Raw genomic sequence first — 23,866 nt, 5'->3', positions numbered from 1 at the left:
TGCAGACAGGTTGTGGCACTGACGGGTGAGCCGGGCATTGCGAGCCCCCAGCTACTGGGGGGGACCTTAGTGGGGAGCCGACTAGATGACCTACTGTGTGCCAGGCCCTGCTCTGGGCCCTGGGTTCCAGCAGCGAATGGGACCGATGAGGTAAACACTACGGAGAAAGCTAACAGTAAGGGGAGAGGCCTGTGCGGGTTCTTTAGGGGACGCAGTGCGCTGAGGGGACAGACCCTGGGCCAGAGGAGGCAGCGAGCCACCCGCTGTGGAAGAAGAGCGTCCCCCTGGGGAGCAGGAGTGTGTCCGCCCGGAGGAGTGAGGAGGCCAGTGCCCGAGGTGAAAGGAAGGGCAGGAACAGGCGCTGAGCTGAGGCCGGGTCAGAGCGAGGGTCAGCCGCGGGGCCTGGGCTCCAGTGTGAGGCCTCGGGCCTGACGCCGGCAGAGGCGGACTGGGAGAGATCACTGATGACCCGGTGCCTCACTGATGAGTCCCGTGGTCATCGCTCATCGCGGTGGGCACACCCTGAGCGCGGCCCGTCCCTGCGTCCCCGCAGCGGCCTCCTGGGCGTTTATCCCGGAGAACTAGGGCCCGGGAAGCCTGGCACACGGCTCGGAGCAGCTTTATTCCTAAAAGCGCCGCTGTCCTGCAACAGGTAGTAAGAGGCAGCAGCTCCTGGCGCCCGCAGCGCTTAGAGAAGCCACGGACCAGCCATCCAGACAGCGCACGCTGCCATCGGTTTGCAAACCGTTTTTGAAATGACAGTTTTAGGACTGGAGGCCAGATGAGTGGTGCAGGCTTAGGGATGTGGTGGGTGGGGTGCGCGGGAGCGAGGGAGGGGCTGCAGTTGTAACCAGCAGCTCCTGGCTCCTGTGGAGGTCGGAGTCTGGGCCTGGGGACCGGGATGGGAAGGAAGCTGCGGTGGGGGGTGGGGGTGGGGGGAGTGTCAGATCCGGGATCTCTGCGGAGGAAGAGCTGCCGGCATTTGCAGGCAGAGTGAAATTGGAGATGATGATTGTTATAAGATTTACCATTTCCGAGTGTGCAGTTGAGTGGTTGTGCTGTGTTCACAGGGCTCTGCAGCCATCACCGCTCTCACTTCCCTGCCTGCCTGGTCCCTCCGCTCACCTAGTGGTCTCTGGATTTGCCCCTTCGGGACGCGGCTTACGATGGGGTCACACAGCCCAGCCCGGTGTTTGAGCAGCACTTGGTGGTGGCAGTGGCTCCTGGATCAGTCAGTCCGCTAGTGGGAAGGCTTTCTTTTGTGCCCTTTGCTGATCGGACCGTAGACCAGAAATCTGACCCCTGCTCCCCTAGTCAAGCACCCTGTTGTTTTGTAATCTTCATTGTTGAAAGTATTAAACATGTCCCTTCTATTCCCCATTGACCCCTCCAGCCCCCCCCCCCCCCGCCCGCCCCTGCCCTTCACCACCCTGTTGTCTGTGTCCATGGCTTGTGCATATATAGCTCTTCCGTCGGTCATCTCCCACCCACCACCCTCCCCCGCCTTCCCTCTGAGATTCCACACTCTTCCCTCTTCCGTGTCTCTGGATCCACTCTGTTCCTCAGTTTAGTTTGTTGATTAGGTTCCACCTATGAGTGAGATCATGCGGCACTACTGTCACTTTGAAGTTGCGCATGAAACACACATCCCAAATGGCTGGGTGTCCATCACGTCTGTAAAGCTTTCCTGAGGCCCCTCATTTCCTAGGGGCGCTCTCCCACTGTTGTAGGCTTGTGCGGGAAGGAGCAGCTGGTGGAATCAGGAGCCCCGGAACCCTGCCTTTGGGCGCTGCGGCCTCTGAACCCCAGCACACGAGTGCTGTACACGGTAGCCAGGCCTCCCCGTGCCCACTCCCCTGGAACCATAGTTTTCATGCTTCGCCGTAGCACAATCGGACACTCAGAGTTTGGGTGGGAGGTGGACTCCCCTCTGGGCATTGGCGCTGCGCTGGTGGTTTCAGCGTGATTGTCGCTGCCTCCTCCAGGGGTGTGTTTCCCGCCGACTGCTCACCGCACAGTGGGCGGGGCTGAAGGCGAAGGTAAAGTGACTGCTTTGCCTGCAGTGGCTGCAGTCAGGACTGCTAACCCTGTGCACCCGGCACTCACCTGCGCATCCAGGTGCTGCCCAGAGCTTGTCGCTGCCTTCCCACCGCAGCTTCCACACTGCCTCTCCGTGCGGAGCGAGGCAGTTGGATGTGTCACTTCTTAACTGAATTACGTCTCACGGGGGAACAGAGTCGTTCGAGTTTTTTGAACTCCAGGTTTATTTATTGGACAGAATCAGGTGGGGAAGAGGTATTTTGAGCAGGGACCATAGAATGCACAAGCGCACGACCAAACAAGGGCGTTACTTCCGGGCCATTCCGGGAGCTTTGGGAATGTTGACCCAGGATGGAGGGTGGGCAGTGGCTGAGGCCAGGTTGGAAGGGGCCTGGTTCCCGGCTGCGGAAGGCCTCGCCACGTTCTGTCTCTGGCGGTCGGTTTGCCTCACCGGCTCAAGTTCTGGCACATGGACCAGGGCGCGCAGGTCTTCGTGGAACAGGGCGGGCCTTGAGAGCCGTGCAGCATTGCTTATTGCTAACGATATTTTTCTGGTTTCTCACACGTGAGGAGAGAGACAGCGTTGTTATGAAAACTTGTATGTGTATCTGTCACTTCTAAGAAGATGGAGAGATGCCCACGGGCCGGCCTGCTCGCAAGCAGGCCGGGGACAGTGTGAAGCCGTGGCTGTTCCTCCTCTGGGGACCCTCTGACTGCTGAGTTGTGCACGTGGGCACCCCGCACTGTCATTGTCACTACATGTGCTGCTGTTGTAAGTGCTGTCACGACAAGTCCAGGGAGCGTTTTATGCATCGTAAACACTTAATTTTGCAACCTGAGGGGACACTCCTTCCCTGCCTATGGCGGACTCAGCCCTTCAGCAAGGCGGGCTCTTACTGGATGCAGGTGAGCTCAGTGTATCTCCAGGCTGCGCTCTGGCAGCCACGGCCAGCTGGTCAGGGTCAGCCATCCGGGACACCTGGCGACCGCCTCACTTTTGCTGAGCCTCGTTCGTTCCAGCTGGGAAAGCTGGGCTTGGAGGTGGAGGCGCCACAGGATGCAGGTTCTGCTTAGATTCTGACTTTGCTGAGTCCCCAGGCCATGAACTTCCATCCTGACCACCGTCTAATGGTGAGGTCCACTTAGTTTGGTGTTTGCCAGCCTTGTCCTCGTTCCCAGCCCCTCAGGAACCGTTTCAGACCTCGTGTCGGAGACTGCCACGTGGAGGGGCCGCTCCCCGTGCAGCCTGGAGTCTGGGCGTGTGAATTCAGTTCATTGAAGGCCGTGGGCAGATTTTCACTTTGGAAATTGAAGAGTAATGGTTGTGTTCGTTTGCTTTCTAAAATGCTTAACTTCATCAGTGTTCTTTTACTTTCTTGATGGCTGCATTAAACTAGAGCAGTGGTCAGCAAACTACGGCTCGCGAGCCGCGGTTTGCCGCTCTGTTGACTAATGAGTTTGCCGACCACTGACCTAGACTCTCGATTCCAATAATTACAGGCTGTTGTTGTTCCTTGTGATTGTTGTTGTTCCTTGTGATTAAGCCCCTCACGAGCCGAAGTTTGCCCACCACTGAACTAGGGAAATGAAGTGTTAGGAACCCTAATCATTCAATGTACGCCGGATGTTCAAGGCCACTCTGAGTGTGGGAATCCTAAGCAGGGTGTTCAAGGCTCATTTTCTATACGCAGGTGCAAAAGCAAGGACACGGCAATCTGTGCTCTGTGCGGCATGCTCTTCTGTACCCCAGGAGACAGGTCACTATTTGGCAGGAAGACTCTGTTGTCTGAGTTAGTGTAAAGTGTGTTACGACCAGCTGGTGTGCGGCTGCTTTCTATGGCTCCTATGTTGGTGGCTGCTTTGTGGGGAGGGTGGCTCCTGTGTTTGCTACTGTGTTAGCAAGAACTGCTTTGTCTAAGGGCTCCTTAGTAGCAGTGGCTCCTGGGGCTGCAATAAAGACTCTCTTCTACGCCCACAACTTCTCATGTCCTCTCTAGCCGACACCCCGCGTCCAAGGAGGTCCAGCCCCTGCACAGGGACTCGGCCCAACCGGCAGCGCAGGGGAGCCGGACAGCGGAGTGAGTGCTCCCTCGGTCAGTGCCGCCGGCAGGGTCAGGGAGGAGCTTCCTCTACACCAGCTGCTGGGAGAGGCTGATTGGTGGCTTAAAGGAGAGAGCCTTCATTCTCACAGCACTTTCCTTTCTCTTTAAAACCGCGGCATAGTTCCATGTGGCAAAACGGGCCCTTTTTGGTGTACAGTCTGTGCAATTTGACAAATGCATAAAGCCATTAACCACGCCTACAGTTGAGAACTGGAACCATCCTGTCACCCACGGACTTGCCCGTGCCCACGCCCATGCGTTTTTGCTGTCAGCTGTGCTTTGGCCCCTGGAAACTACTGATCACTCTTGTCCTGTAGTTTGTCTCCCAAACGTCATGTGCTGGTGAATGGACGCATCCAGCGGAGCCGTGAACCCGGCGCACCGAGGTTCACCGTGTGTGTGAGCGGGGGCCGTCTCCCTGCCAGGCAGCACAGTATTCCGCCGTCCGGCCGGAGCGTTTTGTTTTTCCGTCCGCCAGGTGAAGGGCATTTGGGTTGCTTCTATCATAGAGCTTTTAAAAAAATATATTTTTATGGATTTTATAGAGAGTAAGGGAGAGAGAGAGAGAGAGGGAGAGAGAGGGAGAGGGAGGGAGAGAGAAACATCAGTGATGAGAGAGAATCATCGGTCGGCTGCCTCCTGCAGGCCCCACACTGAGGATCGCCGCAACCCGCAACCCGGGCCTGTGCCCTGACCGGGAATCGAACGGATGACCTCCTGGTTCATAGGTCGATGCTCATCCACGGAGCCACGCCGGCCCGGCCGGCTCTCTCCCTCCCGTTTTTCTGCAGCAGGGGACCTCACACTTCTTAAACAGGGGCCAGCTCACTGTCCCTCAGACCGCTGGAGGGCTGGACTATAGATTAAAAAAAACTAGGAACACATTCCTATGCACACTGCACATATCTTGTTTTGAAGTAAAAAAACAAAACGGCAAAACACCCGCATGTGGCCCGCGGGCCGTGGTTTGAGGACGCCTGCTCTGCAGCTTCTTGAAGCTTCATCTGTGTCAGCAGCAGCTGGGAGGAGCCAAAAGGGGAGAGACTCGGGCGAGACGGCGCCCCACATGCCACCTCCTTTCCTGCTTCCGCTGGGGGAACCGAGTCGGGGTCTGTCTAGCCGCAGGGAGGCAAGGCCATGGGATTCTGAGCGGAGGCACGCGCCCCCGGGAAGAAGGTTCTGGCGGGTCACTAGCACTCCGCGCTCCAGCTTGTTGGCGTAAGTCCCGTCCCCCTCGAGGCCGGAAACACGCCCTCCCGTCCCGCGCTGGGGCCTCCCCGGCGGTCTGGGAGCCCCTCTTGCTTGCCCTGGACCAGGCTTCTCATCCAGGCCCTGCTCTTCTCGCCCGGAGCCCTGTCTGTCCCTTCCGGCCCCTACTGGCCCTCTGGAGGGGCTTCCTTGGCGGCCCTGCCTGCGCGGGTCGCACAGTGTGGAGCCGGTCCCGCAGGCGCACTTTTGGGAACCTGGGGGCTGCTTTAGTCACAGGTGTTTGTCCGTTAGCCGCCCCGCCCCCTGAAGTAACAGAATCTCCGCAAAAACCCGGTGGTGTTCTGGTTCAGTTGTTCCTGGTTAGTACCCCGTACTGGTACCTACACTCACAGCCTTTTCTGGCGGCGCTCCCTGAGCCTGCTTCTTCCGGCTTCCGGCGGCTCCTCCCTCCTGTCCCCGGGCTGCCCTGAGGACACCTCTCCCGGGTCTGCACCCGGGGTTGCAGCTCCTTTCCTGGCTGAGGGCTTAGGAGGAGGCTGTGCGGAAAGGCTCTGCGCAGGCGGCTGGTTTCCAGCGGTTTGGGGAGATAGACATGATTCGCCCTTGTCTATAATTTATGCCCTGGACCAAGTTTCTCCGCTAACTTGGGGAAGGTAGGGTGCATTATAGCATCACCTGGCGTTGCTGTAAGGGAGGCTGAGCCCCTCTGCGCCTCCGACCCTGACCCTGACCGCACTCTGCCCCCGCGCGGAGTATGTGGTTCCCGAGTCGCCCCGAGAGCTTCCTGATGCGTCGGTGACAGCAGAAGGAGGTGGAGCGCCTAACCCAGCACAGCCTCACACTTCCCTCCCTCTCTTTCAGAAAGAAGGAGCTCTCAGCCACCAAGAAGGACCGGGTGAGCCATTGCCTGACCATCTGTGAGAACATAGTGGCTCAGTCGCTCAGGTAATTGAAGAACAGCTTGACGGGTTTCACCTGTAACTTCCTGCCTCAGCCTTAAAGGGCCCCGTCCCGGGACTTCTGCTCCCAGACACTAATGAGCAGCACCTCCTCCTTTTTTGTTGTTGTTAATCCTCGTCCGAGAATAGTTGTTTTTTTTAAATATATATTTTATTGATATTTTACAGAGAAGAAGGGAGAGGGATAGAGAGTCAGAAACATCGATGAGAGAGAAACATCGATCAGCTGCCTCCTGCACACCCCCCACTGGGGATGTGCCCGCAACCAAGGTACATGCCCTTGACCGGAATCGAACCCGGGACCCTTCAGTCTGCAGGCCGACGCTCTATCCACTGAGCCAAACCGGTTAGGGCCCGAGAATAGTTTTGCATTTATTTTTTAAAATATATTTTTATTGATTTCAGAGATGAAGGGGGAGGGGAGAGAGAGAGAAACATCAGTGATGAGAGAGAATCATTGACCAGCTGCCTCCTGCACGCCCCCTACTGGGGATTGAGCCCGCAACCCGGGCATGTGCCCTTGACTGGAATGGAACCCGGGACCCTTCAGTCCGCAGGCCGATGCTCTGTCCACTGAGCCAAACCAGCTAGGGCTGCATTTATATTTTTAAGAGAGAGTGGAAGGGAGGGGGAGAGACAGAGAGAGAGAGACATTTCTGTGAGAGAGACACATCGATTGATTGCCTGCCAGTGCCAGGGATCAAGCCTGCCATCAGGGCCGTGGTGCCCTTGACCAGGAATCAAACCCTGCAGCCCGCGGGTTGACGCTCTATCCACTGAGCCAGACCGGCCAGGGCTGCCCCCTTTTTGTACCTGGACTGTGTGAGCAGCATGTTTATGTTTAATTGGCACTAAGTAACTGATCATTTAAAGATCATCTTCTCTTTGCTATTTTACATTATTTCAGTCATTGGAACAACCCGTGGCTGTCCAATGATCCAGTGATCAGACCCTTGCCGCGCTCTGGCACTGGGCTGCCCGTGGGTGGCCCTCAGGGTGCGAGACTCCCAGTGGTGCGGCTGCTCTTTGTAATAACACGCAGCTTAAAACACAAACACATTGTACAGCTGTACAAAAATACGTTTTCTGTTTTTAGAAAAAATTTTATATTTTTATTTATAAGCTGTTTTTGTTGTTATTAATCCTCACCTGAGGATATATTTTCCATTGATTTTTTTAGAGAGAGTGGAAGGGACGGGGAGAGAGAGACAAACATCCGATGTGACCGGTTGCTTCCTACATTCACCCCAACTGGAACGTGCTCTTTTTATTTTTAATTTTTTTATTTTTATTGATTTCAGAGAGGAAGGGGGAGGAGAGAGAGAGAGAAACATCAGTGATGAGAGGGAATCATTGATTAGTTGCCTCCTGCATGCCCCTCACTGGGGATTGAGCCCGCAACCCGGGCATGTGCCCTTGACTGGAATCGAACCTGGGACCCTTCAGTCCGCAGGCCGATGTTCTATCCATTGAGCTACACCAGGTAGGGCCAGGCACGTGCTATTGACTGGGATCGACCCACAACCCCTGTGTTCCAGGGCTGATGTTCCAACCACTGAGCACACCCGCCAGGCGGGGCCATGCTGTCCTGCTGTTTGAGGAGCTTGGTGAAGTCTGTAAGCACTTCCGCTGGCCCCTCCCGGTGAACCTCCTGAGGGCCCTTGTCCTCGCCTGCCCTTCCCTTTCGCTCGCCTCCTCTGCAGCTGCGTTCCTGCTCCAGCTCCCGTAGCTCAGTGGTCAGTTCCCAGGAGCCCCTGCAGGAGCCGCGGTGCCATCCCCACCCACACCCGCGAGAGCTGTGTGCCAGCTCACCCACAGCCCTGGCAACGTCGCAGCCCGCGCGGTGCCCTCACCAGGCCATGGCGTTCCCCGCAGTGCAGTCGAAGGACCACGCACACATGCGGTTGGTTGTTGGCCACAGCTGCCCTTAGGCTTGGCACGTTCCTGTAAGAGCACGTTTCCCTGGCCACGTTGGCAAACGTCCGACACTGCTTAGGGCTCCGTCAGTGGGACACCATCTTCCTAACAGGCAGTTTGGCAAAGGCAGCGCTTCACGCTATCATCTGTGTTGACTTGGTTTCACTTCCGGTCTCATCCTGAGGCAAGTGGGTAATGACATTGGTCTAGGGCAGTTTGTTCATCCCGATAGAAAATTAAAGATAAGCTCAATGCTGACTAATAGGGGAGTTGAAAAATTAAGATGCATTTATAGAAAGGAATGCTAGTTAACTTTATACAAGATGATTTACAGATATTTATGACCAAAAGATATTAACAATACTAAAAATTAAGGTAAAAAATTATGAAGGATTTTTGCTTCTGGCTAAGGTAAGTCAATGGACAGGATTTACCTTCCTGCCTAAAGCGATTGATACGGATCAAGTATCAGTAACAGTGGTTTTCGAGGCACTGGCATCAGAAGAACAGCAATCCTGGACGTGGGGAACCTCAGGAGCCGGGAAACTGCCCCGAGGGAGGTCCCTGCTGGGACAGGAGAGGCCCGCCCCCCCAGCCATGGTTGCTGGATTAAGGAGATGGATTTGAGGTGTAACAAGGATTGTGATATATTTTATTCATAGCATGTTGAAATAGTATTTTTGATACATTGGGTTAAGTGAAATGTAGCCTGAAGATAATTTTCGCTGTTTCTCTTGGTTTCTGTGGTGTCTCTTAGAAAGCCTAAGTCATCCATGCAGCTCACGTGGTCTCTCTGTGGACAGCGCGGCTCTGAGCAGGCCTGGGCCTGGGCCCGCCCTCCTCTGCTCCCCTCCCTCCTCTGCTCCCCTCCCTCCCCTGCTCCCCTCCCTCCTCTGCACCCCTCCCTCCTCTGCTCCCCTCACCTGGGCCCTCCCTCCTCTGCTCCCCTCCCTCCTCTGCTCCCCTCACCTGGGCCCTCCCTCCTCTGCTCCCCTCCCTCCTCTGCTCCCCTCCTCCTCTGCTCCCCTCCCTCCCCTGCTCCCCTCCCTCCTCTGCTCCCCTCCCTCCTCTGCTCCCCTCCCTCCTCTGCTCCCCTCCTCCTCTGCTCCCCTCCCTCCCCTGCTCCCCTCCCTCCTCTGCTCCCCTCCCTCCTCTGCACCCCTCCCTCCTCTGCTCCCCTCACCTGGGCCCTCCCTCCTCTGCTCCCCTCCCTCCTCTGCTTCCCTCCCTCCTCTGCTCCCCTCCCTCCTCTGCTCCCCTCACCTGGGCCCTCCCTCCTCTGCTCCCCTCACCTGGGCCCTCCCTCCTCTGCTCCCCTCCCTCCTCTGCTCCCCTCACCTGGGCCCTCCCTCCTCTGCTCCCCTCCCTCCTCTGCTCCCCTCCCTCCTCTGCTCCCCTCACCTGGGCCCTCCCTCCTCTGCTCCGCTCCCTCCTCTGCTCCCCTCCCTCCTCTGCACCCCTCCCTCCTCTGCTCCCCTCACCTGGGCCCTCCCTCCTCTGCTCCCCTCCCTCCTCTGCTCCCCTCACCTGGGCCCTCCCTCCTCTGCTCCCCTCCCTCCTCTGCTCCCCTCACCTGGGCCCTCCCTCCTCTGCTCCCCTCCCTCCTCTGCTCCCCTCCCTCCTCTGCTCCCCTCACCTGGGCCCTCCCTCCTCTGCTCCCCTCCCTCCTCTGCTCCCCTCCCTCCTCTGCTCCCCTCCCTCCTCTGCTCCCCTCCTCCTCTGCTCCCCTCCTCCCCTGCTCCCCTCCCTCCCCTGCTCCCCTCCCTCCCCTGCTCCCCTCCCTCCTCTGCTCCCCTCCCTCCTCTGCTCCCCTCCCTCCTCTGCTCCCCTCCTCCCCTGCTCCCCTCCCTCCCTCCCCTGCTCCCCTCCCTCCCTCCCCTGTTCCCCTCCCTCCCCTGCTCCCCTCCCTCCCTCCCCTGTTCCCCTCCCTCCCCTGTTCCCCTCCCTCCCCTGTTCCCCTCCCTCCTCTGCTCCCCTCCCTCCTCTGCTCCCCTCCCTCCCCTGCTCCCCTCCTCCTCTGCTCCCCTCCCTCCTCTGCTCCTCACGCTGCACTGCCCGTGGGTGAGGCGGCTGCTCCACGGGCACGCTTTGTGTCCTGCTTCTGTCTGCTGACCATTGCTGAGGCGTCCCTTTGCTTTCTCCTGGGCTCTCTGGCTGTCGGTGGGAGTTGTGGGGGAGAGAGTGGGGGCACTCCATTTCAGAGCACCCCGGGTTGAGATGAGACGTGCGCCGGCAGCCGCCGACCTGGCTGTGTGAGGCTCAGGCCGTCCTGTCGCGTGCTGCGCTCCCAGCGCTGGGCCACCGGGTCCGTGTCCGGGGCCGTCACTGCATCTGTCTTGGCTGTGTTAGCCTACTGGCCCTCGACAGCCGACAGTGCTCAGTTACACGTGTGGAAGTCGCTCACAGATGCTGCGCGAGCTCAGTGTGCGAGTGGCGCAGGGCCCAGACAGCCTGCCCTGGACATGTGGTCTGTGTGAGGGTCAGCTGTTCGGCAGGACATGTGGGAAGCAAGGTCCAAAGGGAGTGAGGAGCTGTATGGTGCGCTGACTCGGTGGGCTGAGGCTCCTCCTGTCCCTGGTTCAGTTCCCGGTCAGGGCACACACCTGGACTGAGGGTCCCATCCCAGGCTGGGGCACCCATGCCAGACAGCCATTGATGTTCCTCACATGATGTCCCCCCCCCCCCCGCTCTCTCCCTCCCTCCCTCGCTTTTTCTCTCTCCCCTCCCACCCCTCCTCTCGCTTCCCTGAGCATGTTCTCAGGGAGGATTAAGAAGAATGCTGCAGGTCAGAGTAGCCTGGGACACAGCAGATGTCTGTCTGGGTTCACGTATTCCAAGCAGTGTCATTTGTGTGTGAGTTTTGTAATCCTCACCCGAGGACATTTTCCCATTGACTTTTATTTGGGGAGAGTGGGGGAGAGAGGGAAAGACTGAGAGAAACATCCATGTGAGAGAAACACATCCATTGGTTGCCTCCTGCAGAAGCTCTGACCAGGGCCCGGGCCGGGGAGGAGCCTGCAACCGAGGTACGTGCTCTTGACCGGGTTCCCTTCCTTTGGTCCAAAGGCTGATGCTCTATCCACTGAGCCAAACCGGCTAGCCCAGCTCAAGCAGTGTCTTTAAAAAAAATTGAGTTAAAATACACAAAAAGCAGAGTCTTTCAAAAACGTTTAAATTAAAACTTTAAGAAATGAGATTTGTCTTGCAAATACAGCCTCTTTGTTTTGTAAATAAACTTTAAAATTTTAGAATAGTTTTAAATTCACAGAAGAATTACGGAGCTGCACAGAGTTCCAGTACCCACACCTGGTCCCCCAGCGGCTAGCGTCACTGTGGTCCGTGTTTCCCAGTTAGAGTCCACGCGACAGACATCGGCCTTCGTTTCGTGCTCCAGCATCCCGGACAGGACGCCCGACGCCACGTGACGTGTAATTGTCGTGGCTTCTTAGGCGCTTCTTGGCTGTGACGTTCTCTCCTTTTTTCACTTAGAAATTCTCCAGAATTTCAGAAACTGCTGGGCATCGCCATGGAGCTGTTCCTGCTGTGCAGTGACGACGCGGAGTCGGACGTGCGGATGGTGGCTGACGAGTGCCTCAACAAGGTCATCAAGGTGAGGAGCCGGGGCCAGCACACGCCATGATGCACAGAATTGTGCAGCCGACACCGGCGGAGTTTTATTAACCCGGGTCACCAATAAATTCAGTTCATAAATTAAAGAAGGCCCTGGGACGGCGTTCTCCGAGTGGGGGTAGCCGGCGGCCTTCTGTCTGGAGTGGCGCAGCCCGGCCGTCCGCACTGGCTGCAGCAGGTGGGGGCGGCGTCTGCCTGCCTGTCTGCTGGCGTCTCGCTGCACCTGCGGGACGGCCTGGCCTCCCTGCAGGTGTGGGCGGGCGGGTGCTGATGGTGACTCCTGGGTGGCTTTGGGGGCGCATCCCAGGGAGAACACAAGGCCCTGGCATCATCTCGGGTGTCTGAGCTCCCTTCCTTCGCTCCGCTCTGCCCTCCTGGGGTCTGGGCAGGGCAGTACTGCTCGCAGGCCCGGCTCTGATTGACAGCGGGTTGGCTGGGCAGGGAGGGGCCCAGGACAGGAGGTGAGCCAGAAAGCGGAAGCCACTGGTGGCAGGGAGGTCAGGAGAGAGGAGGGGACACCTGTCTTCTTCCGGGTTGCTTCCTGATGCCGAGTTCATGGCCAAGGCCACAGAGCTTGAGTCGGCTGCCGCCTTTTCTGCTTCCTGCTGCCACGGCCCAGCGCCTTTCCATCATTCTCAACGCACCGGAAACGGTCCTGTGCCTCCTCCGGCCCTGCTCCGCGTCCGGGTCCCCAACCCATCCGGCGGCTGTCCTTTAGCCACCGTGGAGCTCGCAGTGTCCGAACTGAGACATGGTTCCCTGTGGACTCCAGCACGAGGCAGGGCTCCGGCAGAGTTGTGGCACTTTCTCCAAAAGCCGTTGCTCTTGTTGGGTCAGGAGCAGATGCCTCCGCTCCCTTCTCCGCAGGATCCTTGTCACGGGGCCCTGCCGGGAAGGTGGGGCGCATTTCGCTCTTCATTTATGTAGCAAAGTGCTCTGGGCACCCGATCAGCCTGGCCACGTGCTCTGCCCTCCAGTCCCGTCCAGTGCCGTGTGAGGCGGCGTGGCAGAAGTCACTTAGTGCCAGTGCTCACCCCGAGTCCCGCCGGGTGGTCGCTGCTGGGGTAGAGAGGCTTCCTGGAGGCGGGGGCCGGCGGTGAGCCAGGAGGCTCGGCCTCTTCCACCGTGGGGCCGGCCTCCAGTGCCAGGAAGCCTGGCAGGCTCACAGAGGAGGGTGCCGCGGTGTGTGCCGCCCAGCATGGGGGCGCTGAGGTCAGTCGAGGGCTTTGTGCTTTACGTGGGGAGGAGGAGGGGCTCTGGCAGATTGCTGACTCCGTCAGAGGAGAGCTCATTCCGGACGAGAAGCTGTGCTGAGGGAGGCCTGCCTGGGAGCCGGGGCCAGGGCCGAGAGCGAGAGCGGGGCGTCTGGGAGGAGGCGGGCCCTGGGAGGGCGAGCAGGCCTGGCTGTGAGGAGCCTATGGCTCCCAGCTGGCTGCGGGCTCAGAGGGTCCCTAGGCCACAGGCTGGGTGCATCCGGACATGAAGGGAGGGCCAGACCTTCAGGAGGACGCGGGTCTGCACCGGGAGCGGGCGCGTGTTTCACGGCAGAGCGGGGCTCTGACCTTGCGGGTGCACCGCCCCGGCTCCCTGACTCAGGCCGTGCTGGTTAATGCTGATCGCCTGGCAGGGAGCACGTGAACGAAGACAGAACTTGCAGGGGGGTCTGCACTGCTGCCTGGTCTGGGTTTCAGATCGGAGCTTTGGAATGGACTGGAACCATCTGCCGTTTAGTTGTGCTCCTCTGTAGTGTTTGCTTGTGATAAAAGTTAAATTCGCTTCCGTTTTTAGTCTGTGAATCACCTGTGCATGTGTGCTTTTTTCTTGGTGACTGCGTTCCTCCTTTAACGTTTACTTTGCCCCTGACTGAGGTGCAAGCTGCCTCTCGGCTTCCTCAGCTGCTGCGGGCTGCTGCCTGAGCCGAGTCTCCTTGTGTTGCAGGCGCTGATGGACTCCAACCTCCCGAGGCTGCAGCTCGAGCTCTACAAGGAGATCAAGAAGGTGCGCCGGGAAACGCCATCTCACACCTGCTGAGTAAACGCGTTAGAAGGAAGAGCTGTTGGAGCAGTAGACATAATTTTACTTTCTTCTGCTCTTCATTGTTTATTAGATGAGTTGGGTGTTTAAAACGGTGACTTAACTTTTATATCATTACAATTAAATTCACTAGACCTTAAAATTTCTAAAGTAACCATTCAAATGGCCTTTTCTCTAAAAATAGCAGTTAACAATGAAAACATGCTTTTGTTATGTGAAGTCCTCTTGGTGACTACTGTCCGTGACCCTAAAATGTAACTCCGCTCATTAAATCCACGCAGAACGGCGCTCCCCGGAGCCTGCGCGCTGCCCTGTGGAGGTTCGCCGAGCTGGCGCACCTGGTCCGGCCTCAGAAATGCAGGTGCGTTACACGCTCGGCATCGTCGGCCTCCTTGTCGTCTCAGTGGAGGCCGGCTCCTGCGCGTTCCTTACGTCTCAGCTCACACGTCGCTTCCTGAGCTCGGCCCTGTGTGCTGTGTTGTGGCTGATGTGTGCTGGTTTTCCTCACGCTCTCACTGCTCTCAGGAGCATTCCTGCACACCCCATCCGTGTGCTTGTTCCTCTCTCCCTCCCCTCCCTCAAGGCCCGTAGGAGGTGGGCGCCCCGGCCCGCAGGGTCTTCCCCTTGTCCCGTGCTGACAACAGTGTCCGCGCACGGCAGCTGCGGGAAAGGGACTCGCCAAGTGGTTGGAGGTCAAGCCCAACCCCAGTGCTTACGGCAGGAGTTATGGGACTCTGTGCCTGCGTCTAGGACATGGGTACCAATGTGGGCACTAAACTGGGCGTTAAACTGCAAATAGTTTTGACTAATGGAACAGTTCTATCTTAAAAACAAAAGAAGGACCACAGCTTTTAACTCCACCTTTGTCTCCTTAACTGGCAAAAGGTCCCTGAGGAACGGGGGCGTGGCCCGGGCCCTCACTGTGAATAGGAAGCAGTGATTGATTCCAGTGTGTTTGCCTTTAACAGAGATACAGTACTAAGGAAATGTCTCTTTATTTAAGCGTTTGCTTTTACTGTTTTTCTTTTTGAAAAACTTGTTGTATTCTCCACATAGCAACCACAGTGTCCTTGAGATATGATGGGATCAAGTTGTTTCCTCCCTCGCACTGTGGCTCAGCCCCCAGAGCTGTCCAGATAAATCCAGACTTCTCACCAGCCAGGGAGAGCTGCCCCGGCCCCGTCGCCCCACACACGCTGCTGACTCATTGGCCTGATTTTACTTCTTCAAAAGCCGGTTTCTCTCCCTCCTGAGGCTGGTTTGTGTTTTCCCTGGGGTCTCTCCTTAGGAATGTGGCCCAGGCTCCCCGAGGCGGTCCTGGGTGCAGACGGCTTGATGCCTGTCCCTGCACTAGAGGGCGCTGCCGAGTTCCCCAAGGTTGGCGGGGTCCTGAGGTCCTGGCTTGTTCAGCCTGTGACTCCCCAAGTCCGTCGGTCCGTCTGTCCGCCCATCGGCATGGCGGCAGCTTTCTCTAGAGCCAGGTCTTATCTCTGAGGCCTGTTTAGCTTGAGCAGTACCCCTTTTTGTAATGCTTTTCCAAGAAAGCTTCATTCTCATTCCTTAGCCTCTGTTGCCCTCCTGTCTGTCTGAGTGTTTATTTAAGCAGCGTTCTCTTTATGCTTGAACAAGGCGGCCTTTATTGGAGAAGTGTGGCTTGAGCCCTGAGGGGGGTGGGGGAGGGGGGCCACAGGGGCTGGTTGCACGGGGAGGCGGGACTCCCCCAAGGCGGCGGGTCCGGTGCTCTGGGGAAGTGGGCAGTGGCCCTCCCGTCGGAGCAGAGGCTGGTGCGAGCTGTGCGGTTGCAGAGAGCTGCCTCAGGAGATTTTGTGTTTTTCAGAAAGTTCAATCTTTTTGATTGAATGTATTGGGGTGACACTGGTTAACAAAGTTATACAGGTTTGAGGTGCACAGTTCCACAGCACATCGTCTGTACACTATTGTGTGTCCACCCCGTCAAGTCTCCTTGTATCGCCATCTCTCCCCATACCTTCCTCCACCTCCTAAAGTGGTGTTTCTTATATTACCTCTTATTTTCTAATTTAAAATAAGTGTTATAATAACTTACTATTTACTGCAAATAATTTTTTAAATTCATTTTATTAAATTTTTTAAAAAATTTACTTCAGAGGGAGAGAGAGAGAGAGAGAGACAGAGACAGAGAGAGACAAACATCAATGATGAGAGAGAATCATTGATCAGCTGTCTCCTGCACACTGGGGATCGAGCCCACGACCTGGGCATGTGCCCTGACAGGAAATCGAACCGTGACCTCCTGGTTCATAGGTTGACGCTCTATCCCTGAGCCACACAGCTGGGCTGCGTATAATTTTTAAATGTGCTTTGGAGAGTCCTCTGGTTACGGGGGAAGTGAAGGGTAAGCGTCCGCCAACATTTGAACTTCATGTGCAGTTCACCCTCCTTTAGCTGAGGTTTGTCCCCTTTCCATTGAGTTCTGTTTTGCTGTAAAAACTGGCTTTTCTCCAACAGGCACTAAACTGGTTGTGTCTTATTAAAGTAGACCTGGTAGAGTAATCCAGGTTCCTTCCTCACATGCAGGCCTTACTTGGTAAACCTCCTGCCTTGCCTGACTCGGATAAGCAAGAGACCCGAGGAGTCTGTTCAGGAGACCTTGGCTGCAGCTATACCCAAAATTATGGCTTCGCTTGGCAATTTTGCAAATGACAATGAAATCAAGGTATGATTCTTACCTCAAGTCACAAACCTGTGAATGACTCTGGTGGGGAGTTAGGGCTTTGGGGCAGTCATTTGAAAGTACTTCTAATTTATTTATTTTTTAGTTTTTATTTATTGATTTTAGAGAGAGAGGGAGGGAGGGAGAGAGAAACCCATTTGTTGCTCCACCCACTTATGCATTCATTGGTTGATCCTTGAATGTGCCCTGCCCGGGGGTGGAACGCGCAGCCTTGTGTACAGGCCGACACTTCACCAGCGAACCACCCGCCGGGGCCTGTCGTGCCCAAATTTCCATCAGACTCTTCCCAGGCACCGAGGGCTGCTTCCCGCTCTGCCCTCCGACTGCTCTGTGGGCGAAGAGCTGAAGAGGGGCCGGTGCAGCCTCGCGTGCTTAGAAGGCGCTGCTCCCGAGCAGATGGGCTTGGTGTGCGGGTGGGCTCCTCACGCTGCCCGGAAGCTCGTCTGGGTTGTTCCGGGGTCCAGTGGCGTCCAGCTCCCTGATCTCTCAGCTCAGTGAGTGCGCCGCACAGGTCAGCCTGCTTGTCCGCGCCAGGCCCAAGGGCGCCTCTTAGTGACCGTCGCAGGCAGCACGTGTGCGAGCCGTCTCAGGCCGGACGTGGCTGTAGCTGGCTCCGCTCTTTTCTCTTTGGCCTCGTGGGGTGTCGATTTTTTTACTGCGTGTAGTGACACGGTGTCATTCCCCGACCCCGTCCTCAAATCCCGGGGGGGGGGGGAGCAGCTTCTCCAGAGCGGAGGCTCCCACTTCCCCAGTCTCTGCGGCAGGAGCTAGGCTGACCCTGTGCGCTGCTCTGGAGTGCCCCGAACGGGGCTTCCACTCAGCCGGGAGAGTCTCGGGTTGTTGTGACTTGGCCCTTGGAGCGAATTAGGTTTTATGAAACGCACAGTGAGCCTCAGGGGCCGTCCTCCTCTCCATGGGTGCGCGTGGCCACAGGTCCTGCTGAAGGCTTTCATCACGAACCTGAAGTCCCCCTCCCCCACCACGCGGCGGACGGCGGCGGGCTGCGTGGTGAGCGTCTGCCAGCACTCGCGGAGGACGCAGTACTTCTACAGCTGGCTGCTCAGCGTGCTCCTAGGTGAGGCACGGGCCTGGCGGCGCCCGGGGCGGGGGGGGGGGTGTCTCCCGCCTCTGCTAGAGACAGACCGTTGAGATCAGGCAGACCCTGGGGCCCTGCTGACTGGGAAATGGGAGCTAGGTCGGGGCGGCTGCGAGCCCGCGGGGGTCGGGGTGAGGGGCGGGAAAGGCTGCTCCTCTGCAGAAGCGTGGGCGCCCAAGGCCAGCCAGCCAGCAGGGCAGGGGGACAGGCCCGTGTGCCACCCCACCGCCTTCCTGCCTAGCCCTCGTGCAGTCAGACTGCCCAGCCCGCGTGGTGGCTCTGAGTGCAGGGAGTCCCTCCGGCCCTGCGGTTCTCTGCCCGGTGTGGCTGCCCACGGCCTCTCCCGCACGCACACGTGTAACTGAAGTCAACACCGGCAAGTGCAGGCGCATGCGGACGTTTGTACGAAAGGACGCCCGGCGCTCCGATGCAGCAGACTCGGAGTGGAGGCCTTGCTTGCTCAGCCACGGTGCTGGGTCCCCCTGGGCAGGCCCCGGACCTCGCCCGGGATGCGATGCACACGTATGCTTTCCCGGCGACGTCTGTGCCATTGCGGGCCTCCCCGCAGCTCAGGAAGGGCTCTGCGGGGCCTCTGCTGCCAGAGAGTCCAGAGGCCCCGCAGGAGCCAGATGCAGAGCTGTGCTGCCTTGCAGGGCTGCTGGTTCCCGTCGAGGGCGAGCACCCCTCCCTGCTGGTCCTTGGAGCGCTGCTCACTCTGCGGTACTTGGTGCCCTTGCTGCAGCAGCAGGTCCAGGACACCAGCCTGAAAGGCAGCTTTGGGGTGACCCGAAAGGAAATGGAAGTCTCCCCGTCGACAGAGCAGCTGGTGCAGGTAGGAGCCCTGGTTCACTCTAGTGCAGGCACAGCCATGGCTGACACCCCGCGAGTCAGCTCCCGGGGAAGGGGAGCAGCACAGCCGGACCCCTGGCTCTGCAGCCGGAACCCCTGGCTCAGATCTGAGGTCTTGACCCCCAGCCCTGTGACCTCAGAGAGAAATGCAGGTAACTCTCCTAAGGTTACAGCGTGGCACATAGGCCCTCATAGCCCGGCCTGGCACAGAGCGCCGTGACCCTGTGCCTAAACCAGGCCAGGAAACGTGTTTATCTGTGCTGTAAACATTGCTCGAGCCCCCTCGCAGTCCTGTGTCTTCTGTACACATGATAAATTCGGGTTTTGACTGAACTGCTGGGCAAAGCACTGGTTTAAATAGTGGCACGTTGTGAACCCTAATCATGTGAAGCAGCGATGGCGCTGACAGCACTCGGGAGGGCAGGCGAGGTGGGGCAGTGGGCGGCTGAGTCCTCAGTTTATAGACAGTTTGTTCACAGGCGGTCGATGCCCTCGTGCAGGGGCGCACGCCTCCTCTGTAACGGGCCGCTGCTCCCTGGCGGCCGCCGCACGGAGGCAGCTGCACATGCGCGGGCCTGGCGTGCCCACTAAGACCACGGGCGGAGAGGGCGGGCGGGCTGCCTGTGACTGCAGTTTGCAGACCTGCGACCTGGAGTGATGGAGGCCCCGAAGAACCAGAGCAAGCCATAGGGCCGCCCTGGAGCGTTTTGTTCTGTGCCGCTTGTGCTGCCCCCGTCTTTGTGGAACGTTTGTTTTCCTTTTATGACGTTAAAGGGAAGGCTGCCCACTCAGCAAGTAGAAAGAGTGCAGTTAACTTTGAACTTCAGGTAAAATGCGAGTCATTGTGTGGGTGAGTCTGCCTGAGAGCACACGACCACACTGCAGAGTTACTAGTTTACCTGAGAGTCAGACTTAGCTGGCCGCTCCGAATGTCACCGGGCAGCTCTCCTGAGAATAGCTCATCGTGTCCGGGTAACGTGATAGGGCGTGTCAGCAGCACTGGTAGAATTTGACATAGGCCTTTCCAGGCCTCGCCAGCTCTTTCCCCGGGGCTCTCCTGACCGAGGTCCTTGCTTCGGAAATGTGTCAGTCAGGCCTCTGCCGGCCAGCCGGCGGCGGGACCTTCGTCAGCTGCCTCTGCCTCTGGGCACGTGCTCCGCTTCCCTCGGGAATTCGTACGACAGTGAACAGGCTCGAGGGAATTGGGAAGGCCACCGGAAGCTGCCGGCCTCACGGGCAGAAGCGACACAGTTTTAGGGGCAGAAACGAAGGCACACGTTTCCAGCCGAAGCCGTCAGACACAGGAAGGGACACCAGTGCCGGGGACGCCGCGACAGCCGCCCGTCTTCCCCTCCAGGTGTACGAGCTGACCCTGCGCTACGCGCAGCACCCGGACCACAACGTGGTGACCGGGGCGCTGGAGCTCCTGCAGCAGCTCCTCCGGACCCCGCCCCCCGAGCTGCTGCGCGCCCTGACCACACCGGGCGGCCTGGCGCAGCTCAGCGCGCCCAGCCAGGAGCCCGGCAGCCGAAGCCGCAGCGGGAGCATCGTGGAGCTGATAGGTGAGTGCTGAGCCGGGGGCAGGAATGCTCCCCCCGCTTGGGTCTGGGCCAAGGCAGTGATGACTGCAGGGGAACTGATGGGGGGAAGGGGAGGTGAAGATGGGCCTCCAGGTGGCATCTGTCTGTCTGGGAGTGAACGTGCCGCGGGAGACCCCAAGGCCTGTCCTCTGTCACTTCGCCAGAGATGGGATCCCAGGTCCTCCAGGGCTTTTGGTTCTGCTGCCCTCTGGGTCTGTTTGCTGTCCTCGCCTGCCGGGCGCTGCTCCCACTGTGCTTGTTCTGGGGGCCCCGAGCCACCCGATGCTGCTGCCCCCCCCCCCGCCCCCCGCCCACTGATTTTCCTGCAGCAGTGGCCCTGCCTGCCATGGAGACGCCCCTAGGAGCTGGGGTAGACGGGAGCCTTGGGTCGCAGCTCCTGGGGGGTTTCCATCTCTCCCGGCCTCTCCTCAGTCTTGTGGTGTGCGGTCCATTTAGTGCAGTGTGCGCGCGCATGTGTGCACACGTGTGTGTGTGTGTGTGTGTGCGTGCACGTGCCAGGAGCAGAAAATGGTCATGTGCCTGTTCCCTGTCCTTGTACTGAAGAACCTTTTCTCTGCGGAATGCACGCCTTACAAATAATCGCCGAAATACTCATTCCCAATGGTTGTTCCTAACGAGAATTTATACTTGATTATTAGTTGACCAAACAGTCTGAGATTTCTGATGGTTTTAACTTGGCTTTTTAAGTGCACTGTATATGCACTCTGGACATGTTAGGCCTGAGCTATACGTGTGTTTGAGTGGTAATGTAATTTTCATGTCAAAATTAAAGCGGAGCGCTGCCTTTTGGAAATATGTTCATATATTCTCTGGCTTTAAAGTTGAATCAGGCTTTTTGAAAATATTTGAATTCCTCTGAATTTCAACAGCTTGCTGCCTTACTTTCATCTGTCATTCTTTTGTGATTTACAGCCGGAGGGGGTTCTTCATGCAGCCCTGTCCTTTCCAGAAAACAAAGAGGTGATTATTTCAGAAATCAGTCTGGGCCTGGCTGATTTTCTGTTTCCCTGATGCTTTGCCTGTGGGTGCATGCTGCTGGGGCGGGCCTGGCAGGGCGCTTCCACACTGCCCGTCAGAATTGCTGAATTGCTGTCAGGAACTCGCCGCCTTCGGGCCAGGGCTGGGCAGAGCTTCCTGTAAAGGCCCGGGTTCCTGCTGCAGCCCTGGGCCTCCCTGTGTCCTTGGCCACGGCCTGTGGGTCCTGAGCTAAGGGTGTGGCTGCCGTCTGGTCAGATTCATTCCCCGCAGGCGGCCTGCTTTGCTGCTGCTGCTGCGCAGTGCGTTATGTTTGCTAAGGTAACCCTCCTCCCAGCCAGTTTGTTTCCTGTTAGAAAGAACGATGGCTAATTAGTTAGTTTGGGCCTGGGGCATTCCAACCATATTTGGCTTTGTACAGGCCGAAGTGTGCTGATACAATTAATTATTTTTATTAGATCAAAGTGTTTCTAATAAAATCTGACAGTTTTGGTACATGTTATCACTTTGCAACAGCATTTATTTTCTTTTCCAGTCTAGATTTCTATAGGAAATAATTGCTGCCATTTTTTATTTTGAAATCTTAAAAGACTAATTATTTTTTTTTAAAACTGAGGTGTAATTGGCAAACAACATACTCATTCTTTTGTGTCATGAGTATTGTGTGTATTTGAGAGCCCGATGCCTAATGTTATTGGCAGTTGAATGCCATCTTTACAGGAATACAGTAGGTCCTCGGGTTCCGTCGGAGATCCGCTCCTCCGGCGACGTAACGCGATTTTCGCCGTGAGCCGGAGCCCACCTCCATGAGCACCTGGGCCCTCACATGGAGCACACACACAGCCCGGATGGCCTGACACAGTCAAGACAATTAAAAGAAAGAGAGCAGTTCCTGACCTTTACTTGTGGGAAATAGTAATGAAAAACATAAGGGGCCTATGTACACACGTCACAATGACGGAACTTTCTTAATAAATAAATGGGAGATGGCGACGTAACCATGAGACGACGTCCCGGAGTCCGACGTGACCCGAGGGCTGCCTGTAGACGTGGCGTGGCTAAGCGGAGCATTTCCCAGACGGACTTGGAGGCTGCGATTGGGCCGCACGGTGTGGGACACTGCAGGGGCTTTGAGGTTTGGGTGAGCACGAAGGTGGTTGGGGAGCCAGTCTCTCCTGGGGCCTGCGGGAGTTCCCGTGCTCCCCGCTCCCCCGATGGTGGGAAGGCCCCGATGGTGGACGAGTGGCTGGTTGTCTCCCGCCAGGACCTGGGGCAGGCTCAGGCTCTTTGCTTTCCCAGTTCTTTGTTTTATGTTGGTTTTCAGTCAGGGCTGTAGTTTCCAACGTCTTTGTTGCAGCCTCAAAATTCTTTTTTCAAATGAAACCTGCGCTATCTGAGAGAGACAGAGGTAGGCTTGTTTTGGAGGCAGGGCCCGGTGAGGCTGGGGGTGTGCCCGGCAGGCGCCCTGGAGGCAGGCGCCCGGCAGGCGGATCTCCGACGGGGGAGGGCTCCTGGGGACAGATGTGCAGCCCCGTCCCGGGGCACCTGAGGCGGCCCTGCTGGCTTTCTCCCGGCGCAGCCCTGGCTGGGGCACAGGACCCCTTACGCAGGAGTCAGCCGCCTGGCTGTCCCGTCACTCCCCTCCGGGTCTCCTGTGTGCTTTTACTTCGCCTTTCGTGTCCCACGGGTGTACGCTGGGGAAGTGGTCACACCGTGCCCTGTTCCTAACGGGCAGTGAGATTGGCCGTTGCCAGTGATGGGTCAGTCCCTGCCATTTGATGACATTGGTGTGTAATGTGACCGTGAGATTTAAGGAGTCCAGTTACGTCACATTAGAACTTTTGGGTTTTTTTATATGAATATATAGTCTGAAAACTATAAACAGTAAAATGTATTTTTCGAACTTTGCAAAAGATGAAATATTATTTCACCCTCCCAGGTTGTACAGTGCTTGAGTTATGGTTAACCTTAGAATCTAGCCAATTAAAAGATAATAAAATAAAATGGCCCCTAGGAATAGAATTACATGTGTAATTTTGGCCCGCCATTGGAGGTGCGACAGGAACATCCCCAGGGCGGACGGAAGTGGCTCTGGCCATAATTGCCGTTTTGAGGTTAAAGGGGATGAGTAACTGACGGTGAGTGTTTGTAGTTGTCCCGGAGCTCTGCAGCTCCGGCCCAGACGCCCGCTTCCCGCTTTTGTGGACTCGCTGATGCTCTCCTGCCCCAGGCCTCTGGCCCTGTCCGCCTCCAGGCCAGAGCGTCCTCCACATGCGCCGCTCCGAGTCCTCCCCCGCTCACGGCGCTCTCTCTCCTAGGGAAGGTGCTCCTCGGGGAAGCGGCCGCCTTGGAGGAGGACTCCGAGTCCCGGTCGGAGGGCAGCAGCCCGGCCTTCGCAGGTAGCTCTCGGGGTGACGTGGGGGCCACTTCCCTCCTGCCCCGGCCCCCCTCCCCTGCTCCGGGGCAGTGTGAAGCCAGCTGCTCGTGGGGGAGAATTCAGGCCTTTTATAGTGCTCACTTGGAAAAGTGTGTGTTTCCTTGCATCAGATATTTGCTGTTTTCCTGCTTTAAATTAGGTTTCTACTCCTGAGCGTACGTCTTTTTGAGTAGGAGGTGGTGGGTAAAGTGAACTGCTGGGTTGTGAGGGGGAAAGGGATTAAAAATTGTCTACAGATAATTTAAGAAGAATTCTACATTTGTTCACAGGTAGTTATGTAATGAGATTCTTTATTCTCCTCTTA

The 23,866-nt window shown here is 57.3% G+C and overlaps 1 protein-coding gene across 1 annotated transcript in view; it reads left to right on the top strand.

The window, feature by feature from the left end:
- The window catches only part of HTT (huntingtin), a 95,909-nt gene that overhangs the window by 5,133 nt on the left and 66,910 nt on the right, over positions 1-23,866 (top strand). Inside the window, exons 2-11 of the mRNA XM_054708427.1 lie at positions 6,213-6,296; positions 11,717-11,837; positions 13,796-13,855; positions 14,173-14,252; positions 16,448-16,586; positions 17,538-17,679; positions 18,354-18,532; positions 19,907-20,111; positions 21,063-21,110; positions 23,444-23,524. Of these exons, the coding sequence (XP_054564402.1) occupies positions 6,213-6,296; positions 11,717-11,837; positions 13,796-13,855; positions 14,173-14,252; positions 16,448-16,586; positions 17,538-17,679; positions 18,354-18,532; positions 19,907-20,111; positions 21,063-21,110; positions 23,444-23,524 (1,139 nt within the window). The remainder of the gene's footprint in view (positions 1-6,212; positions 6,297-11,716; positions 11,838-13,795; positions 13,856-14,172; positions 14,253-16,447; positions 16,587-17,537; positions 17,680-18,353; positions 18,533-19,906; positions 20,112-21,062; positions 21,111-23,443; positions 23,525-23,866) is intronic.

Source organism: Eptesicus fuscus, chromosome 2 (assembly GCF_027574615.1).
Source record: "Eptesicus fuscus isolate TK198812 chromosome 2, DD_ASM_mEF_20220401, whole genome shotgun sequence".
NCBI lineage: Eukaryota > Metazoa > Chordata > Mammalia > Chiroptera > Vespertilionidae > Eptesicus > Eptesicus fuscus.
Note: the sequence above shows the minus strand (reverse complement) of the source record. Positions and strands in the feature narration are given on the sequence as shown.